Below are 18,593 nucleotides of genomic sequence, written 5' to 3' on the forward strand. Positions count from 1 at the left end.
GAAGTAGGTGTCATGTGATAAAGATTCCAGAAATACATCCAAAACAGGTCAATATTACATCAGTGATGATCACTGTGAGTGTTTACATTGCAATGGGGCTTGCAGTGTTTTGATCTTTGGGCATTTTCTAAATTTTATGTGCTTTCGGAGATGAGGCAGGTAAGTGTTGCAAAGTATAGTTCGGATTCAATAAGTCAAATAATATGGTGGAATCACTAATTTTATTAACTACAGAATAATTAGCAATATACAGGAAGAAGTAAAGGTGAGTTTAGAAATCAGCAGTTCAGGTATTGGGTCTCTGTTATAATTCACTCCTGTATCGCACCATCTGGCCTTGAGACCCTTCTATCTATTCCTACGTGATCCACTTGACTATATCTTCCACACGTGGAATAAAAGGTTCAATGTATCAAGGTTCCAACAATAGTTACTGTGTGTAAGGAGCTAGTCAATATGAGATCAGGTCACATGGGAGTGAGACCTGATGGAAGACAGCCCTGGTGAAGCTCTGCTCCACTTAGCTCCTGTATATACTTTATGGTTGATAAATGTTAATGATTTGCCCCGGCCTTGTGTTCAGGCCCAGTCTGTCCCAAACTCCTAGAAGGTACTGATGGTATTGTCGTACCACCATCAGGCAGGCAGTGACATTGCCTGTTACGGACAGGTAAGGACAGACCTCCATCTTGTTTCTCCCTGATTCCTTTCAATAGTTTTCTAGCAAAAAGGTTGCAAAATAATCTACAAAAAGGCACTTTATCACTGGAGAAATGAAAGACCCTTTTACTTTCAAGATGCCAACATGCACTCCAAGGTTGAGGATCAGGAATCTGTAACTTGAGGTGTTCATGAATAAGACTGAAACGTGAAAGTCTCTTATGAGCAAGTGGTGTCTGGTGATCAGTTTACTACCACACCATCACACGAGCAGGAATAGGCCATTTAGCCCATTGAGCCTGCTTTGCCTGTCAATTAGATCATAGCTGATCTGAACAAAGAACAAAGAAAGTTACAGTACAGGAACAGGCCCTTCGGCCCTCCAACCCTGCACCGACATGCTGCCCATCTGATAATCCTAAATTCCACCCTCCTGCCTTTTCCTTTTAACACTTGATTCTCTTACTGATTAAAATATATCTTATGCAGCCTTGAACGTGCTTAATGAACCAGCCTTGATAGCCCTCTATGGTAAAGAATTCCACAGATACACTATTTTCTGAAAGAAAATTTCCTCCTCATGCCTGCCTTTCTCTGCCTGCCCCTTACTCTGAGATGATGCCCTCTGGTCCTAGACGCTTCCAGAAGGGGGAACAACCTTTCCACATCTACCTCAGTTGAGGGGTGAGGTTGAGAAGGCATGATCACCTCAGTCAGTGTGGAAAGTGAACCTACGCTGATGGTGTCACTCTGCATAAATCAGCCACCCAGCCAAGTGAACTAACCAATCCAGTTCAGTAAGATAGTAAAGTTAGTGCTAACTGTTGCAAAAATACTGGGACAATTTCCTTCTACTCACACATGCCTGGAATACCTAATCAACTAGAAACATCACTGGTCAGTGGGAGTGAGAGATTCCTTTCCCTGGGTCCTAAACTTACTCAGACCCCTGACTCCAAACCTCTCTGAGATTCAAACTGGGGCTTCTGGAAGGTCAGTTATTGAAATCCTAATGGGTACCCATCCCATTTGCTGTTCCCTTAATGAAGAAACAGTTGTGCTGCAAATAATGAAAGGCCTGAGAGCAGGATTGGAGATAAATGGCCCTCTTGTATCGACCAGACGAGTCACTACGTTCCTTTCTATCTTTCTTTCCAGTTCCTCCCCTAATCCAGCCTTTTGAGTTTCCGCCAGCATCGATAGGCCAGCTCCTCTACATCCCATGCGTGGTGTCGTCAGGTGATATGCCCATCCGCATCACCTGGAGAAAGGATGGTCAGGTGATTCTCTCTGGGTCAGGGGTCACCATCGAAACCAAAGAATTCATGAGCTCCCTGCAGATCTCCAGCATCTCCCTGAAGCACAACGGCAACTACACCTGCATTGCCAGCAATGACGCTGCAACAGTCATGAGAGAGCGACAACTAATTGTACGAGGTGAGGTGCTCCAAAGGCACTTCTTATTGAGTGTCTCTGTATTCTTGTTCTTGTGTCCTTTCATTCTTATTAACCATCTTTCAAATCGAGTGCTTACGGTGACTTTCCTATGAGCATTTGGAGATACACAGTTGGGATGATGGGATCTATCTGATCCATTTTAACCAAAAAATTGAGATGACTTTTCAGTTTGCCATTCAAAAGAACCATGAAGAGGGTGTACAATAAATTGGTATTTGAAGGATCTTATTATGTGTAAATTAGTTCCCTGTTTATCCACAGACTGAAGTGCCAATGTGGCTGACCTCCATGGGTATCATAGAATCCCTACAGTGTGGAAGCAGGCCATTTGGCCAACTGAGTCCACACTGACCCTCCAGAGAGTATCTGATCCAGACCCACCCCATCCCCATAGCGCTGCATTTCCCATGGATAGTCCCCCTAATTTACACAACTTTGGACTGTGGAAGGAAACCCATGCAGACACAGGGAGAATGCACACACTCCACATGATGGTGGAATTGTACCTGGGTCCCTAGTGCTATGAGGCAGCAGTGCTAACCAATGAGCCACCATGCTGCCCCTTTGAGCTTCCAGCAGGCAATCCCATTGCTCCCACAACTCTCCAAATGTTTCCAACCATAGAACTGCCCCCCTCAATCACTTGCTTACCCCTCCCTCCAACTCTTCTATGGCTTGCCTGACCGACCAATTACACCCTTCACAGACCCTATCTTTCTCCCAACCACAATAACTGTTAACTGCCCAACCAAACCCCACCTGTTGTATAAGGTAATGGTTTTCAAAGGGTGAATATTGGAGATTGCATTAGCTTGCACACAACCTGATGATGTCATACAGCCTGGGGTGGAAAACTGGGGAGTCCCATTGTAGATCCCAATGGGTAAGTCATATTGTCCCTGGTGACTGATGTCTTTGCAGTTATGCCTAGTTAATCAATGTAACTTGCAATGATTGTTATTATACAATAAACTCCAACTTGTTGTTAAGTGCCTCTTGTCAGGACTGAGATGTGGTTCATCCTGTACCTCTGTTAACTGAACTTAGACTCACTATAGAAAAAAGGGTTCCATCAACATTCTAGCTTAATCCTAAGCTGACTTCACAGACACGTCAACAACCAGACCTCACCACTCTTCCCCATCTGATGATCGACCCTGACTCTACCTGACAAACCCCTACTATTCGACTACCCACACTTTCCCCAACCATCATGCCAGACCTACCACCTGACTATTCCCCTGGCTGACCTGATTACCTTTCCCAAATGGTATCGAGAACACACAGATCTAACTACCCACTGAACCAGCTAATTACCAGCTTCCCAACACTCAACTAAACTTACTTATTGACTAATATTCAGCCAACAAATAATGTTGACCCAAGGCTTTAAATTTACCTAACGCTGTAAATCAGGGGCAGAGTTTGTCTTCCTCCAACAACACTGTGACAGGGGTCTTCAAAGGACACGATGCTCTGCATTGCTGAAAAATCCAAGCTGAGGTGATCTAGCAAGTATTGTGGAATGGCGTTGGGGAATGGAAATGTTCAAGCAAAGCAGCAATCTGGTGATGATTGCCACTTTACAGAAAACCCAGGCCAATGTCTCACAGAAACGACAGCACCTCTGACAATGTAGCACTCCCTCAACAATGCACAGCCTCAAATCTTGCAGGGAGACTTCAGCACACAAGCTTCTGACTCTGAAATGAAGGTGCTATCAAGTGCACCACAGCTAACTCATCTTTATAATCAGAACATGCATTTTGGATATTTTTATAACCATGTTTGAGTGCCAGTGCCTCTCAGTCCAGTACATGGTGGCAGATGAATTGTGTGGGGTACCCCAGAAACATGTGTGCCTTAAGGAAAGTCAGAGAAATCATATTGAGCATTGAAGCTCACCTTTGCCACTGTAACAGCTCCCAGTTATTTGATCAACCTTATTGTTTATACAGAGACCTAGTTGTTATTTTTCTCTTTTCTATTTTCAGTTCCACCTCGTTTTGTGGTTCAACCCAACAACCAGGATGGCATTTACGGCAAAGCTGGAGTTCTTAACTGTTCAGTCGATGGTTATCCTCCTCCAAAGGTCATGTGGAAGCACGCAAAAGGTAGTCATAAACTTAGTCTTCATTGTTCCACTCACCTTAGCTCTGATGGTCATCTCTGCAGCTCCAGTCATATGCTGTTTGATGGATTGTAAACTTCAACTGGCCCTGTGTCGTTACATACATGTCATTCTCCAGCTGCTCTGCCATTGGCCTCCAATTGTGTCAATTCTCACTCTGAATTACCTGATTGGATGATTCTTGGCTGCTCGTCAGTGCCCACCTCCAAAATCATTGTAAATTACAATCTAAAATATCCAGAAAAGATTTTTTTATTTTTAACAGCTAGTATTTTTCTTGGTTGCATGAAGCAGCACCTGTGAGATTTTTTTTTTATTCATTGGCATCTCTGAAACATTTCTGGAGAGTTGGCAACTCAACCTTTGCAATCCTGATGTACGTTTATTCAAAACTAAACCATATAAAGAATTTTGCTCGGGAATCTGCATGGCAATCATTTTTTAGCATCATAGCTCAGATCATCCCTAGACAGGTTAAAAATCCATCTACCCCAGATGGAAATGTATTCAACATTGGAGCATCTATAACCTGCTGGGATAGAAAATGCTAAAACTTCACAACCCTTTGAGTAAAGTGATTTCTCATCGTTGTATATCTCTTCCTTCCTTCCTTACTTGAAGGTGTGGGGAGGTGATGGTCTTGTGGTATTATTACTGCTCTGTTAATCCCAAGATCCAGGTTCAAGTGCTGCCACGGTGGAGTTTGAGTTCAGTAAAAATTGGGAATCTACTGATGACCATGAAACCATTGTTGGACAAGCCCACTGAGTTCACCACTGACCTTTAAGGCCAAAAGCTGCTACCCAGACACACAGCAATGTGATTAACTCTCAAAAGGCCTAACTATTGATACCCTTATCCTGTAAATGAATAAAATAAAGCTCTGGTGTACAGTTCTTTCATCAGCATCAACAACTTAAAATCATTTAGAAAGAATCAAAAACAAACTTGCTGGAAAAGCTGGAAAAGGTTCTGTTCCGTTCTGAGGAAGGGTCACCGGACCCGAAACATTAACTCTGTTTTTTCCTTCACGGATGCTACCAGATCTACTGAGCTTTTCCAGCAAGTTTGTTTTGTTCCTGATTTACAGCATCTGCAGTTTTTTCGGTTTTTAGAAAGAATCAAAGACTGATAATGTTTCCAGGTCAATGTCAATGTTGTTATGACACTTTAACGAGGATTAAATCTGTAGCGTGATTTAAAGTAGTTCCAACGGTGACCAACTATGACCTCTTTTATGGTAGAAGTATAAAGCCCTTGTGCCGCACACTTTGCTGCTGCCATCGTGATGTACTTATCAATAGGAAAAGTTCCTCTAATGGTTCCATCATACTTAGCCCTTGATTCACATTAAGATGAGCACCTTTCTTCACTGGCTGCAATAGTTCACCAGCTACACCTGGTTTTAGTTTGGGTCCCCTTTCTTCACAAAGTTCAGGCTAGACTTTGAGTTTATTTTTCAGCAATAGTCATTAACAATATATACATTATGACAAGGCAGCAGAGCTCACTGGTCTGAGAGGCACTCGTTCCATTCTCCTAGTAGGGTCCCTTACACATACCAACTGAAGTTACAGGTATGTTGCAATGTAGCATATTCATTCAATCTGAACTCCACACCCTGAGGTGAGCGGTAAAATTCTGGTTAGGTCACAACTGGGGGCAACTTAGTTGGCTGGATGGCTGCTTTGCGATGTAGAATGATGCCAACAGTGTGGGTTCAATCCTCGTATTGGCTGTGGTCACCATAGAAACCCCAACGTCTAGCCTGAACCTTGCAAAGAAAGGCAATCCATAGTAAAACCAGGTGTAGCTCATTTTCAACTCACCACCAGTCATCTCGCTCTCTCTCTAATAAGAGAGCAGCCCTATGGTCCTCTGGTGACTCCTACTACTACATGCTGTTCTGGTCACCACATTCTTAAGAAGGATGTGTTTACACTCGAGAGGGAGCAGAGGAAATTTGCCAGGATGGTACCTGGACTGGAGAATCTGACCAAATGGGATGAAAAAGGCTGTTATCTTTGGAAGAGCAATACCCAAGAGGGGACCTGATAGAGGTGTATAAGATTATGAGAGCATAGATGTGGTGGATAGGAGTGCACTTTTTCCATCAGTAGACGGGTCACTAACCAGAGGCATAGATTTAAGGTGAGAGAAAGACGGTGTTGAGGAGGATTTTTTTTCTTGCTCAGAAGTTGTTCCGAGTCTGGAACTCAGTGACTGAAAGGATGTTTGTATCAGAAACTCTCACAACATTTAAGCAGTACTTAGATTTTAACTTGCAATGCTATAGCCATCAGGTCTATGGGCCTAGAGCTATACAAATTGATAAGTGTGGTCACATCTTGGTTGACTAACAAGGCCAAGAGGCCTCTTTCTGTGGTGTAAACATCTGAATCTACCCTTGCTGGCTTCAGCCGAGCAGTTGAAGCCAGAAAGCATTGTGACAAGCCAGAGCAGAGAGAGTCGGATATCGTCTTTGCAGATCTGCATTTTGGACCAGCCAAGATTCATTCAAATACAAATGCCTTACGATTAGAGTTACACACTTAACCTCAAACATCATTCCAAAATGGCCAAGTATAAAAGAACAAACAAATCGTCGGAGAAAAATTGGTGAACTCATTTCCCCTGTTGTACTCAGTTTAATTTTCTTTCATAAGCTTTCACTAGGTTTTATAAATACAAGCTTGAATTAAAGTTATCGCAGATACCAGTGGGAAATACATTTTGAAAAATGTTAAATGAAAATTGAAAATGCACCTTACAATCTAAAGGTAGTAATCAGTTCAATTCATGTGTATATATCATATATATGGAAAGAACTTACCTACTGCATTATTTTAATTTGAAGACAAGACCAATGCTTGTTTTGGTGAAAGAACTCTAACAGGCCAGCTTGTGTTGTCTTGGTCATTGTTGTCTCAATGACGTTCGTTACAAGGTTAAAGAACAATGTCATTTTATTATGATTCAGGACATGTTAGATCCCAGAGTGAAACCTGGCTTGTTAGATCCTAACTTTTTAACTGTGGAAGTCAGGTACTGAACACATTCACAAGAGGCCAGCAATGTTCTTTAAAGGCAAAGAAGAACACTTTTATTAAACAGGTAAAGCCATGAACGATATTGCACTAAACACGGTGAAAAGTTGGGAAGATTTTGTTACAGACATCAGAAAAGGATTCAGCTTCACACTACTCCTTTTATTCCAGCAACATTTTTACAAATATTCAAACCTCAGCGAATAGTCACCAGCATGGTCACAGTGAAGCCACTTGTGTGGACTCAGGGGCCGTCAGCAGCCAGTTTACTTCCAGTGAATATCTGTGCAGTCAAAGGGTACTTGTGGTACAGTGGTAGTGTCCCTAGCTCCTAGCCAGGAGATCCATATTCAAGCCCCACCTGCTCCGGAGGTGTGCAATATCATCTCTGAACAGCTTGGTTAGAAAATACTTTATCTGTACTGTCAAAGGGTTGTGTTGTGATAGTGTTCCTAGCTCTGGTCTGGAAGACCTGGGTTCAAATTCTGCTAAGTACATGGGTATAATACGTCTTACCTAGGGAGTCTTGCAGCACAGTGTTAAGGTCCCAGCCTCTGTGCCAGTTCAAGTCCCACCTGCTACAGATGTGTGTTATAATACATTGAGGAAGTTGATTAGAAATATGTATAAAGGTAAATATATACACTTCTGTAATCTCAATCAATTTTAGAACAAAGAACAAAAGAACAAAGAAAATTACAGCACAGGTACAGGCCCTTCGGCCCTCCAAGCCAGCGCCGATCCAGATCCTCTATCTAAACCTGTCGCCTATTTTCCAAGGATCTGTATCCCTCTGCTCCCTGCCCATTCATGTATCTGTCTAGATACATCTTAAATGACGCTATCGTGCCCGCGTCTACCACCTCTGCTGGCAACCCGTTCCAGGCACCCACCACCCTCTGCGTAAAGAACTTTCTATGCATATCTCCCTTAAACTTTTCCCCTCTCACCTTGAAATCGTGACCCCTAGTAATTCAGTCCCCCACTCTGGGAAAAAGCTTCTTGCTATCCACCCTGTCTATACCTCTCATGATTTTGTAGACTTCAATCAGGTCCCCCCTCAACCTCTGTCTTTCTAATGTAAATAATCCTAATCTACTCAACCTCTCTTCATAGCTAGATTAGTATTTAGGGCTCCTGTGGTGCGGTGAGAAGTGTCCCTATCAATGAGGCAGAGGCCAGGGTTCAAGTCCCATCTGTTCTAGAAGTGCATACTAAACAAGATGATTAAAATAAAATCCCTGTGCAGTCACTGGATGCTTTTTTCACTTCATCAGAATATCCTTCCCTAAAATTAACTAAAGTCAATATTACTTTCAACTTCAAAACAGATATATGAGTTCCTCAATTCCATTGTCCAGCTGTCTTGATTTCACCATCTGGCACATCTATATACAGACTAACTCTACGTTATTCTGTTTCTCTGTCTGTCTGAACCCTGTCACTAGCTAACAGCACATTTTTTTCTCATTCACCCTGTTTTACAATGTGCCCAACTGTTCACCTCAAGTGTTCAGGACCTTAGTAATATGCATGTAAACAGAACACATATCCATACTCCCTAGGACTAATCTTAGAACATCTCTAAAATGACACCAGACTGTGTGTTCATGTTCTTAAAATTAAAAAAACGAATACAAAATGTAAGTTTAATTTAAAGTTATACTTTGTTCTTAATAGTTTTTGGCACAATGAAACACTTTGTTAAAGGAGAGATGTCAAGAGAATTCTACTTTTAGAAAACCCACTACTGTATATCTGTGTCCTAGTGGTGATGAGGTATAATACTCACCAGAGCTCCTACATGATTAAGCATGTTCCTTTAGGTCTCAACATGATTAATGTGCCTGTCATATCTCACAAATCTTCCGCATTCAGTAACTGAATCATTGACTTTATTCTTTGCAGGAAGTGGAAATCCTCAGCAATATCACCCAGTTCCCCTGACAGGCCGGATTCAGATCCTGGCAAATGGTTCTTTGCTAATTCGCCATGTCTTGGAAGAAGACATTGGGTACTACCTGTGCCAGGCAAGCAATGGTGTTGGCACAGACATCAGCAAGTCCATGTTCCTTACCGTGAAGAGTAAGTAGTTTATTTTTGCATCTGTTTTCAGAAAGCGTTCATTGAACTCCGTACATTTGAATAAAATATCCGTTTGAAAGTCTACAAACAATGGTCAACATGGGAGACAACTGCCTCCCAAGAACTTAAATCGATACTAACTGGTTGACTACAGAGGTGAAAGAAAATGTTCTAATTTATACATCAAACTCAACTAGACCACCAAGTTATTCAACACAGAAGCAGGCCATCCCATCCACTGGGGAGATGATTGTGTACTGGTAACATCATTGGACTAGTAATCTAGAACCCAAATGTTCTGGGACATAGTTCAAATCCCACCAAAGCAGATGGTGAAGTTTGAATTTAATAAAACAAAAGGAACTAAAAGTTTGTCAGTTGGTGACCATGTAATGATTGTTGTAAAAATCCATCCTCCCTAAAGGGAAAGAAATCCGCCATCTTAACCATTCTGGCCTATACATGACTCCAGACCTACAACTCTTCTCTCTAATGGGTCTTAGAGAGCCAAACACTGCAAGGTCAACTAGGGATGGGGAAAAACATGTTGGCTTTGCCAGTGATACCCACACCCCATATAAGAATGGAGTGTCTGACCCTGCTTTTGTAAGTACAATCATTGACAGCACTGAAGGGGGTAATTTGGCTTATCATGGCTGTGACAGTCCACAAAGATCTGCCTACACTGAACTCATTTCCAGCCTTTGGCTCACAGCCTGGAGGCTGTGGCAATGCAAGTGAACATCAATATAAAGCTTAAATGTTACTCCACCATACTTTCATGTAGTGAGTTCCAGACTCCCAGCACTCTCTGGGTGAAAAGATCATTCCAATCCATTGCTGTCACCAAAGCCCTGAACACTTCTTTTCAAGCATATCAACATTATCAACATTATGATTGAAGCTTATTCCATAATCCTTCCATGCGTTCTGCGCAACTCTTAAAAACTCTGCATAGAAAACTATTCTCATTTTCCTTTTAGATATTTTGCCAATTACCTTAGACCCATGCCTTCGAGTTATCCTGCCGGTGGAAAATTGTTTCTCTTTATTTGCTTTCTCAAAATTCCTCACCATTTTGAAGCCCTCTATTAAACCTTACAGGCACCTTCCCTGCTTTTAGGGTCAATCAGCAACAGAAAACTCAAATACACCCATACACACTCAGGGCTACAGATTGTGGGAACCTGTCTCTATTTTGTTAACTAGCCAGAAAATCCAAGATCTGTGAACTGAACGGAGACACAGGGTGGGTGTGCATGCTGCTGGTGTTCACAATGTTTACCTCGAGGACCATTTGATGCTAAGCTGGCATGAAGCAGTTGAGTTTGCATTTGTACAAATTAGAATCTTTTCCCTTCACCTCTAGGCTAGAGCTCAATGGCACTGTAGTGTGAGTCACACTCCCAGTTTGATGGATAATAACGACCTGAGAGAAAATGTGACATTTAGATGATTGCTTCTCTATAATCCTACAAGAGAAAGGGAGAGAGCTCCTTTCATTAATATAAATGATTAGGAACAGGAAAAGGTCATTAGACTCAGGAACCTGCTCCTTTTTATAAGCCGAGCAATATCTAACCACTTGCACCAAGCCACAATCAGTCGAGTTTCTAGAAATTTATTGTCTGTGGTAACTTCAGTCTCGTGGCTAACTGAATACACTGGCCTTACCTTTCTCCTAATTGTTAACTGTTCTCATAGTCCTTCAGCTATTCCACTGCAAAACTTGCAGAGTGGCAAAGAACCTGTCGATACAGTATGTTCCATAGAGAGATTGATCTCATCAGAGTTCATTTAGGTGCAGTTTAATAATGCACTTCTGTCCTGCTGTAGTTTCCTATTTCATTATACTCTTAAATTGATGTAGTTAACAAGCTTCATGCTTTCAGATGTTTGCAGTTGTCTTGGTGGGGGAAGGGAAGTCAGGAAGGCTTCCAAGAAGAACAGTTAGAAACAGGAGATCGATACTGAAGGATGAGGAGTGATTGATTTCACTCCTGTGGGATTGTTACACAGAGCACAATAAAAAAATACTTTCTCCTCAGTGTAATGGGCTAATCAATGTGGAGCTCGCTAAGTAAAAGGTGACTTAATGGCTGGTTCCTCATGAGCAGCAAAGCACAACCAAAAGTTACCCTGAAAACACGAGCAAACCGTAGGGAAATGACCCCTCTTCTCTCCGAATCTCAATATGCAAAATGTGAGTTTTCCTAGTGTACCCAGCAATATTTCTCTCTCAGCTAACTTCACCAGCAACAGATAGAATCTGTAACCAAGAAGACCATTCAGACCCTTGTACTTGTTGCGGTGCTATGGAAACAAATTCATCACAGTCTCTTGTGCTTTTGTCATAGCTCTGAACATTTCCAAAGTATCTAAAGCAAACCCAGTTCTTGCAGGTGGTGGTAGTGTCCCTAATTCTGAGCCAGGACGACCAGGCTAGGTCCCATCTGCTCTTCTGGTGTGTCATAACAACCAAAGATAGGTTGACTACAAAATATCTATAAACAAATTAGAAAGCTACTATTGAATCTACTTCAATTTCAGGCAGGACATACATGGATCATTCATCTTGTTGTCTATGGGACAATGATGATGCAGGATAGTCACTGCATTTGGCTACATAACACTCATATGACTTGCCAATTAATTCATGGTGTGTGGTATTTCAACAAGAGAATCAGATGGCTGCATAAGTACAGTCATAGAGTTATACAACGTAACAGACCCTTCGGTCCAGCATATCCGCGCCGACCAGGCATCTCAAACTGACCTACTCCCATTTGCCAGCATTTGGCCCATATCCCTGTAAACCCTTCCTATTCATATACCCATCCAGATGCCTTTTAAATGTTGTAATTGTACCTGCCTCCATCACTTCCTGTGACAGCTCATTCCATACATGCACCACCATCTGTGTCAAAAAGCTACCTCTCAGGTCCTTTTCAAATCTCTCACCTTAAACCTATGCCCTCTAGTTTTGGACACCCCTACTCTGGCAAAAAGACCTTGGCTCTTATCTATACCCCTCATAATTTTACAGCCTCTGTAATGTCACCTCTCAGCAATTGTTGTATTTCTTTAATCCGGTGTGACGCAGAATATCTCTAGAGGGAACCAGGAAAGACCATGATGGATGAATGGTGGAGGAAGGAGCCAGGGTGTGGTGGGGAACAAAAAAAAAATATAAAGTGCTTAAATCCAGAAAAGTAAGCAGAACAGAGCAGACTGGGGAAGTAGTGGAGATAATTTTGTTTTAATTCCTTCATGAAATGTGAGCATTTCTGGATGAGCCAGCATTCCTTTCCATCGCTAATTACTCAAAGGGCAGTTAAAAATCAACTGTATTGCTATGGGTCTGGAATTACGTGTAGGAGATCAGTCTACTTCCCAAAATGACATTAGTGAACCAGATGGATTTTTCACCCACAATCATTTCGTAGACATTGTCAGAAGCTTAATTTTAAATATTTTTATTGAATTCAGATTTGATCACTTAATATGGTAGGATTTGAACTTAGGTCACCAGAGTCTGTGGATTCATAGTTTAGCAATGATACTATTAGGCCATCACCTCCCGATTTTGGGTGGAGTGGATCAGAGGCACAGGCTGTAGCCCTGGTTTCCAAGCAGTGTCTGTTGTGCTAGGAGCAAAGCCTTGTGAGAAAGATGCAACATTAGCAACATATTAGAGGAATGTAATTGGAAATTATAAAGTAAATGTTAAAAGGAATGTTCTTCAGGCAAAGTGTGAGGAATGCTCAGAATAAACAGCCAAGCAGCTTGGGATTGAGGGGGGAGTGAAGCTGACAGGAGGGTGAGTTTAGTTGAGCCCTGTGGGCTGAGGAACAATTTTTACAGCATGCCATCTGTTCAATTCTGACCATTTTAAAGACAGAAGAAGAAAGACTTGAATTGACATAGTACCTTTCATTACCTCAAACTGTTTTACCAACCAAGTACATTCTAATTAGAAATAACAGGCCGATAATTTGCGCACAACCTACAAAGAGCAGTAAGATGAGTGAATTGTTAATCCGTTTTAAGAGATAGTGCTTAAGGGTAAATCATTGTCTGGAGACAGGGGATCTCTGCTGTTTGCCTGCTGTGACCCTTTTACATCCATTTGAGGAGGCACATTTATGGTTAACCTGTCATGTGAAAGATGGCACCTCCAAAGGTGCAACACTGCCTCAGTACTGCATTGCAGTGCCAGGCTAAATAATGCAATCAGGACACTGGATTGGGACTTCAGACCATAAGCTACAGCCTCCAAGGTGGGTGTGCTGTCTCTGAGATCTATAATTTGTTGCCGTGCAACTTTTTTTATTCTCTTTAATCAATCAGCCTCCTCAGGCTACTTGTAAGCCATTCTGCTTTGTTCCATCTCACTTACCCGTTGCTGATATATTAATCATAATTTCAGACAACAGCATATTCCAGCTTGCCAGCAGTTGAACAGATGGTCTCCTTAGTCAATCCAGGAGGAGACATATACAATAGAAACCTGAAGGTTTGCTAATGCTTCACACTTCTAAGCTTGACCAGGTTGAGATTGGCAAACTAGTCTCATCAGTCAAACGGAATTCTTTTGCAAGTTGAATCAAATTTTGTAAAGCTTTTTATCTCCCCCACTGTCTTGCCAATGTTCTATCCCACTCCCTGGGCAATCAGTGAAGATGTTTGCAGCCTGATTCTGAGCTGAGTTTTCAGTGCTAAATCCTTGGTTTCAATAGGGCCACCTGAGTGCAACTTTGCAATACCTCCCTGATCTGTCCCTGCCCCAAAACCATCATCAATACTTTTCTTTCCATCTGGGTCAACTATATTACTGTTGGAGGTCAGTTAGCTCAGTTGACTGGTTTGTACTGTAGTATTATATCAACAGTGTGTGTCCAATTCCTGCACTGGCTGAGGTTACCATGAAGGACCCTCCTTCCCAGCCTCTTCCCTTGCCCAAGATGTGGTGACCTCAGGTTAAGCCACCAGCTGTTGTCTTGCTGTAATGAGAGAGCAGCCCTCTGGTCTGGTATGACTATGGTGACTTTTATTCCAACATTGTCCTGACTGGTCACCCAATACGGGCTGGAACTTGTGGAAATTCAGTTATCTCTATAACACACATCCACCCCTGTGCTCAGTGATTTCCAACACTGCAATTTAAAATTCAAGTCCTTGAGTTAACATCCCTCTGTGAATGCTCCCTAGTGCTGTATCCTCCTGCAACCCTTCAGCCTTCCAAGATTTCTGACCTTCTGTGTCCCTGATTTTCTTTACTCTAACCATTGGCAGCCATGTCTTCAACTACAAAGTCCTAAACTCTGCAATTCCTTCCCTGGACCTTTCTACCCCTTTCTCCTGCTTTTACTTAGTCATGAACTCTATCTTTTTGTCTACCTGTCACTTGTCCTAATCCCTTCTTATGTAGCTCTGTGGGAAATATTGTCTGAGTACTCCTCCATGGAGCACTTTGGGACATGTTATGACATTAAAGGTGCTGTGTAAATGTGACTTGTTCTTGTTGTTTTGCCCACCTAGTTTGACGATCCCATATGGGGCAGGTGGGCATCTGGCTAGCCTTAGATGGCCATCTATTCAGATGGCAACTGTTGACTGAGAAAGAAAACAGGGAAAGTCCAAACCATAGAGAATCTCTGTCACCGACTTATTGTTTCTGATAAACAGATGCAATAAAGACAGAGAAATTACAAACAGGAATTCTGGCAAAAGGAAACAGATGTATTTGAGTGATCCCATTAACATTCATGTAATTCAGCGCCCTTTGATACTGATGCTGGCAGCTTGCTGTTGTTACATATACCAGTGCAGAAGCTTTTCTTTGAGTGTGTTATCTCTGGTTAACAAACAGAACTCCGTGCCTGTCTTCCCTTTGTAAGCTCATGAAGGGACATTGAGCAGCAAAGGGACCCATTTCTGAAATTTTTTAACTCCTCTTATGAAGAATGCCCTTTGAAAGTAAAAGGGAGCTGGCCTCGTAACGCAATCAGTCTGAATCAGGGTTGGTCATATTCCGAATCTTTGAAGGTAGTTGAGAGTGTATCAAGAGGTTTCAAACTTAGGGGATGCTTTTTATGAATGGTGTGTGGCTGCCTCAGTGTGTTATAGTTGCATTTACAGCACTGACAACCAGGTAGTGTGTAGAGGTGTGACAGTCCATTATTGATCTCCTTGTGCTTGTCTGCTCTCAAATCCCTCCTTGCTGTCCTTCCTCCCTATTCCTGTAACATCCTACAACACTTAGCCTTCTGAGAACTCGACAGTTTGATAATTCTGGTCTCTGACTTTGAATCAAGCAGGATTAATGGAGTTCATGCACAGATTGGATCTAATCTATTCGGACTGAGTGATGGAAGCAGACCCAATAGGCTGAATGGCTTGTGTTGCAAAGCCAATCCCAATAGAGCAGGGCTCTCCAAAGTTGGGGTCAGGAGCTTAAGTGAGCTGAAATGTCAGGGTCCTGAGCAGTGATCGCCATGGAGCACCAACCAAGCTTGAAGAGCAGTGTTCCTGGTCAACCAAGCTCCTGCCCTCACAATTCCCAACCCCTTCTCCTACCCCCAACACTCCCCCAACTCCACTCCCACAGTTCCCATTGTGAGGGGTCACAACAATTTCCAAGCCTCGATATGGCGTCACAGTAGGAAAAGGTTTAGTGAAGCACTGCCATAGGAATCACACTCTGCTGCATGGATAAATGCAGAATGAGAACCAGGTCATTCAGGAGTTTTATTCCTTCATACAAAATGCAATAGGAATCTGAAACCCCTGACTGCTGTTTTGTCTGAGGGTTAACCATCTTTTCTCCCGTCCCACTTTCCAGACATTAGACCGTGGACTTCCATCGGATTGTTCCATGATGACGTGTAAAGTGTGACAGTGTTTTGTCATTGCCTTCTGCAAGATGTCTGACCAGGATACTCTCCACTCTTACCGTTTACCATCAGGCATGTCGGAACGATTTCCAGGCTGTGAATCACCCTGATTTGGCTACATTATAAATGTACCTTCCAAGGCCACAAATCCTGGTGTGTGTCGTTGAACCTGCAGCTTCTGGCATAGAGATAGGGACTCTCCCCATTGCACCGAAAGACGTGGAGGTGTTAACTGAAAATGTGAAAACTGAGATTGATAAACCATTGCACATCAATGACCATAGTTGATCTACTTCCACAGCGTGGTTCAATGACCCTCAATACTCTTACCTAACAAGAGGTTATCAATTAAAACACTGCAGATGATGGAAATCTGAAATAAACCCAGAGAATGGTGGAGAAACTCAGCCGGTCCAGCAGCATCTGTGGAGAAAGAAACAGAGTTAACATTTTGAGTCCAGTATGAACACAGTTCTGAAGAAAAGACTCAAAATGTTAACTCTGTTTCTGTCTCCACAGACGCTGCTGGACCTGCGGAGTTTCTCCAGCATTCTCTATGTTTGTTTCGGATTTCCATCATCTGCAGTGTTTTATTTTTCTTGATAACCTCTTGTTAGGTAAGAGCATTGAGGGACATTGAACCGAGCTGTGGAAGTAGATCAACTATGGTCATTGAATGGCAGAGCATTCTTGAGTGGCTGAAAGGCCTCCTATTGTCTCTATTTTCCTGAGGCTATGCCTGGGTATGACAGGGCCTTATTGTATTTACATTGCTGTATGTGTACACTCAAAGTTAGAGCTGATACCTGAGCATTGTTTGTTCCACTTTGATCCATGCCATAATCCATTTCCTGATTTGTAATCACTCTAGCTACTTACAGAGATCCCCAACTGGTTGATTCCCGATTTAAGAAATTGAACTGAAATTGATTAGCAAGTTGTTGTCTGAGGGACAGTACATTTCCTAATTGACGATAGTGTTGCTGTGACTGTGAATTTCATATTGATTAGGTTGTTGGAGGTCATTTATTTTTTGCACCAATTAGTGCCCATTATTGGCTTTGCATTCTACACAATACTCTGTAACACAGTGCAAGGAGAGCCATTGATCCGTCTAATGCCCTGTTTACATAGTAGTCTATTCACTGCAGCCTCAATATCTCCTGCCAATCTAGACAACAATGTGCTCAAGCTGAGGAAAAAGCACAAATGTTAGCACCGTGGAAGCAGAACAAAATTGTAAAAATTTATTTTCATCAGCCAAACAGGTGACAGTAAACTGGAAAACCGGTCTCACAAATGGGAGCTTGCAGTGTTTGAGATAACAAGGTGTAGAGCTGGATGAACACAGCAGGCCAAGCAGCATCAGAGGAGCAGGAAAGCTGACGTTTCAGGTCTAGATCCTTCTTCAGAAATGCTTTCCTGCTCCTCTGATGCTGCCAGGCCTGCCGTGTTCATCCAGCTGTACATCTTTTTATCTCACATTCTCCAGCATCTGCAGTTCCTGCTATCTCGCTTGCAGAATTTGAATTGTTTTTAAATATTTTGAAGTTTATGCCAGTAATGTTTGACCGTGCCCCAGCATGTGGTATGTTTGAATGTATGTAACAGATGCAGCAATGTCAAGAGTACGAGAGCACACACAAGCTGAGCCTTTCTCAGTGCACTGAAGTTGTTTGCTGCTGTCATCCATGTGAATTTGCTGCTCCAATCATACGAAAGGCAAGCAATTCATATTAACACCAGTGTTAGTGTACTGGACACAATTGTGAATTGATTATTACTCAGTCAACTACAAGCATGAAACCTCAAGTAGGTCTTTGATTAATTTCACAATTGAAGTACATTAGTGCCGGAAATGGAACCCATTTTGTTTAATCATACAACACAGAAGGAGGCCTTTTGGCCCATTGTGCCTTTGCAGGCCATTTGAAATGAGGCATCCGCTTAGTCCCATGCCCCTACCCTTTCCTTCCATTGCCCTGCAATTTTGTTTCCTTTTCAAGTACTTACCCAATCCCTTTCAAAAGCTAGTGTTGAATCAGCTTCCACCAATCTTTTAGAAACTATTTTCCACAGCATTAATGGTTGCATTTTTATATTTCAGAGCTTTGCAGAGATGATATTGATTTTTGTGCGTATAGCAGATTTTATTCACAGAGATTTAAAATGTCTGTTAAAACTTCTAGTTCTCATTTCAGCCATGGCTTGCTTATGTTTCCTTGAAAGAGCACCCAGATTCAACCAATCAAGCACAGTGAGCATCAATAGTAAACGGACCCACATAATCAAACACAGAATAACTGAAAGCATTGA

The 18,593-nt window shown here is 42.3% G+C and overlaps 1 protein-coding gene across 1 annotated transcript in view; it reads left to right on the plus strand.

The window, feature by feature from the left end:
- The window catches only part of LOC109913024 (Down syndrome cell adhesion molecule-like protein 1 homolog), a 554,371-nt gene that overhangs the window by 367,046 nt on the left and 168,732 nt on the right, over positions 1-18,593 (plus strand). Inside the window, exons 10-12 of the mRNA XM_048615473.1 lie at positions 1,819-2,097; positions 4,113-4,232; positions 9,205-9,381. Coding sequence (XP_048471430.1) covers positions 1,819-2,097; positions 4,113-4,232; positions 9,205-9,381 — 576 coding nt within the window. The remainder of the gene's footprint in view (positions 1-1,818; positions 2,098-4,112; positions 4,233-9,204; positions 9,382-18,593) is intronic.

Source organism: Rhincodon typus, chromosome 32 (genome assembly GCF_021869965.1).
Source record: "Rhincodon typus isolate 14 chromosome 32, sRhiTyp1.1, whole genome shotgun sequence".
Taxonomy (NCBI): Eukaryota; Metazoa; Chordata; class Chondrichthyes; order Orectolobiformes; family Rhincodontidae; genus Rhincodon; species Rhincodon typus.